The 5,134-nt window shown below is 45.5% G+C and overlaps 2 protein-coding genes across 2 annotated transcripts; both read left to right on the top strand.

The window, feature by feature from the left end:
* Positions 1-73: 73 nt before the first annotated feature.
* O0I10_013130 (uncharacterized protein) lies at positions 74-3,259 on the top strand (the record flags this gene model as incomplete). Its single annotated transcript, XM_058492961.1, has 1 exon — positions 74-3,259. The coding sequence occupies one exon, from the start codon at positions 74-76 to the stop codon at positions 3,257-3,259; it is 3,186 nt and encodes a 1,061-aa protein (XP_058336274.1).
* A 203-nt stretch (positions 3,260-3,462) lies between these two features.
* On the top strand, positions 3,463-4,839 carry O0I10_013129 (uncharacterized protein; the record flags this gene model as incomplete). Its single annotated transcript, XM_058492960.1, has 1 exon — positions 3,463-4,839. One exon carries the CDS (start codon positions 3,463-3,465, stop codon positions 4,837-4,839), a length of 1,377 nt encoding a protein of 458 aa, XP_058336273.1.
* Between the last annotated feature and the right edge of the window lie 295 nt (positions 4,840-5,134).

Genomic DNA, 5,134 nt, shown 5'->3' with positions numbered 1-5,134 from the left:
CGTACTTTCACTTTCTCCATCATCTTCTTTTTATACGTAATATCTCATTTTTTACGTTGAATAATCCACTACCATGTCGAACGGAGAGAACGAACCTACTAGCTCTACCCCAAGCACTACTGATCGTGATGGTGATACTTCCATGACTGGAAACCAAGCCCATGATGCAAACAACGATACAAGCAAGGATAGCCAAGGAGATGCTGGATCGGTCTCGTCAGGTGGCAATACCACTGATATGGATTCGAAAAACGCATCTAAGCAACAAAAAAGTCATAAGAAAAAGTCGCGCAAGGATAAGAAAATCAAGGACCAGGAACCTACCACCAAGGAGAATCCAAAGGATGTCACTCGTCAACTTGTGGATCGCTATCGTGCCAAATTGGACAAGCTCATCATGATGTACAACAAGGCTCTACCTACTGCTTCCACAGAGAACTTGAAAGGACTCCAAACAGACATTGCAAATACAAGAAAGCTTCTTACCCAATTCAAGGACACTTACAAGGAGGTCTATGCTGATGAACCCGAAACAAGTGGCAATACCACTACCCGAAACAAGAGCAAGGCTGTGGATCGTATGACAGCAAAGGATGTTCCCTTCTTCCAGTTGGCTGGCTCTGCTACCAAGGATTCAAGCAAACCTGTATATGAAACGGTGGATCATTTTTTGGGTCGCTTTCGTAAGATCGTAGAAGCAAATACCTCTGATCACATCAACAATCAATGGGCCAAATGGCTATCCTTGGCATTCCCTCATCATCTGGACCTGTGGTACGAAACGAAGCTACAAGGCAAGGACTACCCATGGAACAAGGTCTGCAAGATTGTCAAAAAGCGCTTTCAAGCCATCGATACGGAGCTAGCCAAAGCAACCGAGGTATACAACATGACAATGCGCCCTGGAGAAGATGTCGTTGAATATGGAACCCGATTCCGAAATGCGGCTAGAGAGGGTGGCCTTGATGACAACCAAGGTTTGGCAATGCGTTTTCTTGCTTCGTTGCATCATCATATACAAGACAACGTGAGCGTTGTTTGGCATGCGCACCACCACAAGCGTAAACCCAAGAATCTTGAAGAAATCCTTCGTGTTGCTGGACGTGTCTCTGTCAAAAAACGCACGCTTCCTGCGCAAAGCGAACCATCTTCGCAACGTCGCAAATCGTCATCCAGCAAGGCCAAGTACTGGTGCCCACACCACGATCGCTATGTGGAACATCGTCCCGAAGACTGCAAGAAAGCTGATACCAAGAACAAGTCATCAAGCAAGGACTCCACTACTACAGCTGAAGACCGTTTCAAACGTGGTGAATGTGTCCATTGCGGTGGAAAATGGGACAAGGGTCACCGTTGCCAAGAGTACCGTGATGCTCACAAAAGAAAAAGAGACCTCAAGTTATCCAACCTGCAACTCAACACCATGACTGCTGAAACTTCCCCTGACATGTCGCATCCCGCTGATGAAGCATTGCACGACTTTGATCAAGACATGGCTGATCTCGATCAGCTCGCTGCCGGTAAGCAATTGGGCAATACCCAAAAACACCATGAATCAGAAACGCTAATACGTTCTCCTATCCTTATACAGAATAAGCGTTGCCTAGCATTAATTGACTCAGGTGCAGAAATTTCTGTTGTGAATAAAAGATTATGTGATGCAAACAATTGGTCTATTAATCACGTGGATGGGAAAATATGGTATGCCGGTAGTGGAGATGCCCGTCCAAGAATTGGCACAACAGCACCTTTGCACATTAGCTATAATGGTCATAAACCTACTTTTAGCTTTGAGGTTATGAATCTCGCACACGATGATGTGATCATAGGCAAAGACCTAATGCCACTAATCGGTATCGCCCTCACAGGACTAGCCTTTAAATGGGATGATGATGACTCGATTTCAGATTCACCATCCACTTTGGATATGGTTGAACAAGAGCATAATGAGCCTAACAATTCCCCAGCAGGCACACCTAACGAGCGACACGACTTTGAGCGCCAAATCAAACCCTTCATGGAAGCCAATGCACGTATCCCTAAAGCATCATACTGCAATTTGGAAGAATCAGTGATAGAGCTCCCTACTCCAGGCGTTCATTCTTCCTATCATCGTCAATATCCAATACCATTCAGCCTAAGACCTGCTGTCGATGCTGCTGTCAAGAAATGGTTGGAAGATGGTGTCATTATTAGAGCACCTGTGAACAATGCATGGAATAGCCCTCTTACTCTCGCACCCAAAAAAGACGCACAGGGCAACAAAACCGGAATGAGACCATGTCTCGATCCACGCCATATCAACCGATACCTACCTGATGACAAATATCCGCTGCCATTGATTCGTGATATCTTCGAGGCTCTAAGTGGATCAAAAGTCTTCACCACACTTGATTTGACGAATGCATTCCATCGTTTCAAGATCAAAGCAGAGGATCAACATAAAACGACCTTCACTCACAATGGCCGTCAATATATGTTCCAAGGCTGCCCATTCGGCCTCAAACCTATATCCTCCAAATTTCAACGTGTCATGCATCGCATCTTTGAGAATATGCCATTCGTACAAACATTCGTTGACGACATTGTCATCCACTCACCAGACATGCACACACACACGCAACATGTCAAACAAGCCATACAAGCATTGACAGATGCCAATCTTATTCTTAACCCTGCCAAATGTCACATGGCACAAACCCACATTTACCTTCTTGGCTTTGCTATCAGTCACAAGGGCATCTCCCTCGACAAACGCAAACTTACCAATGTGCTGGAATGGCCTATACCCAAAACTGGCAAAGATGTACAACGTTTCCTTGGGATCGTCAACTACTTTCAGGAACACATACCCAATGTAGCAGCTATACGAGCACCCTTGGATCGACTTCGCAATCTCGACTCGCTACAAGATATCTGGAACGATGAACACCTACAATGCTTTCATAAGCTTAAACGCACTTTGGAAGCTGACGTGCTCTTAGAGTATCCTGATCTTTCGCAACCTTTCTTTGTGGCAACAGATGCCTCCAACTATGGCATTGGCGCTACATTGTTTCAACGCATTGATGGCAAAGAGCGCTACATCTCCTTCGTGGCTCATGCACTCTCACCCTCTGAACGCAACTATTCCGCTACCAAGCGTGAATTGCTAGCCGTCATGTTCGCATTACGTAAATTCCATCAATATTTGTGGGGTAACCCATTCACTTATATACTGATCATCGTGCTCTATGCTATCTACATACACAAAAGGTAGCTAACGCCATGATGATAAACTGGCTCGATACCCTACTCAAATACACGTTTAACGTGGTTCACTTACCTGGACTCCAAAATGTCCTTCCTGATCATCTTTCACGCTTGTTCACCCCAAGTGACAAGCTGGAGGGGGGTAAGAATCGTCGTATCACTGCACTACGTGTTGGTGGTAAGAGTGTTTCCCGCAAAAGCCCCTTCAAAATGCCGACATACAAAGTACCAACCGATGTCTTGACACCTCCTGAAGAGGATCGTCCCAAAGAATTGGAAGATGCACACCACGAAATCGGCCATGCTGGAGCTGAGCATATAGTGAGATACCTTCAACACACAAAAGGAATGCACTGGAACACCATTTTGCAAGATGCGGTAGAACTCGTAAAGTCATGCCCTGGTTGCCAAAAGTTCAACATCGCGAAAAAAGGCTTCCATCCCTTGCGACCCATCTATTCATACATACCAGGAGACCACTGGGCGATCGATCTTGCCACGTTTGATACATCAACCTCTGGCAATAACTTCATGTTAGTAATGGTCGACGTATGCACTCGCTTTTGTATTCTCAGAGCCATACCTGATAAATCTGCTGATACACTTGTAAGAACAATGAAACAAATCTTTTGCGATTTCGGAATACCACGAGTCATCCAATCTGATAATGGAACCGAATTCAAGAACTCCCTCATGAAGAAGCTTGTGAATAGCTTGGGTATCAACCACAGGCTCACCACACCATACCATCCACGAGCAAACGGTACAGCTGAACGCTGGGTACAATCGGCCGTACAGGTCATTAAAAAGAAGCTTGAAGGTGCTAGCCGTGATTGGGACTATCACGTACCTCTCACACAGTTGCAGCTGAACATGCGTATATCGAAACGCTTGCAATCGTCGCCTTTCTCGCTCATGTACGCTCGTGACGTGAACGCATTCCGTGACTATCGCAAAGATACATCGACACCTGCTACTCCCATGTCGTACGAAGAACTCGTCAATCGACTCGAGCACATGCAGAAGGTTGTGTTTCCAGCTTTGAAAGAAAGAACGGACGCGTACGTAAAAAATCAAAAGGAGCAATTTGATTCCACGCACCAGCTCACGAGTTTTCCCGAGCAAAGTCACGTCATGGCTAAAGTGCATACACGTGGTAGCAAACTTGCACCTGTATACGAAGGTCCATACACTGTCTTACACAAAACCGAAGGTGGCTCATACATCTTACAAGATGAAACCGGTGCTTTAATGCCACGCGATTATGCCCCTTCTGAACTCAAGTTGATTTCCGTTAAGGATGTTGTATCAACCGATGACTTATATGAAGTCCAAGCTATCATCGATCATCGAGGCGATGAAGGCCACCGTGAATATCTGGTACGATGGAAGGGCTATACCCCTGAAGATGATACATGGCAACTACCAGAGGACTTCACTGATCCTGATTTCATCCAGCAATACTGGAAACGACGTGGTGAAAAGCAACACGATGTTGCTCACAATACCAAACGTGCTACGTCATACAAACGCAAAGCACGTGGCCAAAGCACAGGCCAACGTCGATCCAAACGCAACAAGCAATAAAGGCAATACCTTTACCAAGCATGAGGCAATACCTCGACATTCACAAGGCAATACCTTTACACATCCTACGCTAGGTGGATCTTTTCCCAATTTTTTCCCACAGGGTTTTTCACGGGTTTTTCTGATCTACCATTTATAGCATCTATACCTTTCATTCTTCAACGGTTGTTCCAACCTGGTGGGGGGTAATGTCGTATTTCAAGTATCAATATACCCGAGATCCATCACCAAGTACAAGATGACAAGTTAAGGTATCACAACGACCACGCTTATCCCGCAAGAGGACACCTTCATG

Source organism: Lichtheimia ornata (genome assembly GCF_029851405.1).
Source record: "Lichtheimia ornata isolate CBS 291.66 chromosome Unknown scaffold00259, whole genome shotgun sequence".
Taxonomy (NCBI): Eukaryota; Fungi; Mucoromycota; class Mucoromycetes; order Mucorales; family Lichtheimiaceae; genus Lichtheimia; species Lichtheimia ornata.
The sequence above is the reverse complement of the archived record's forward strand: the minus strand, read 5'-3'. Positions and strand labels throughout refer to the sequence as shown.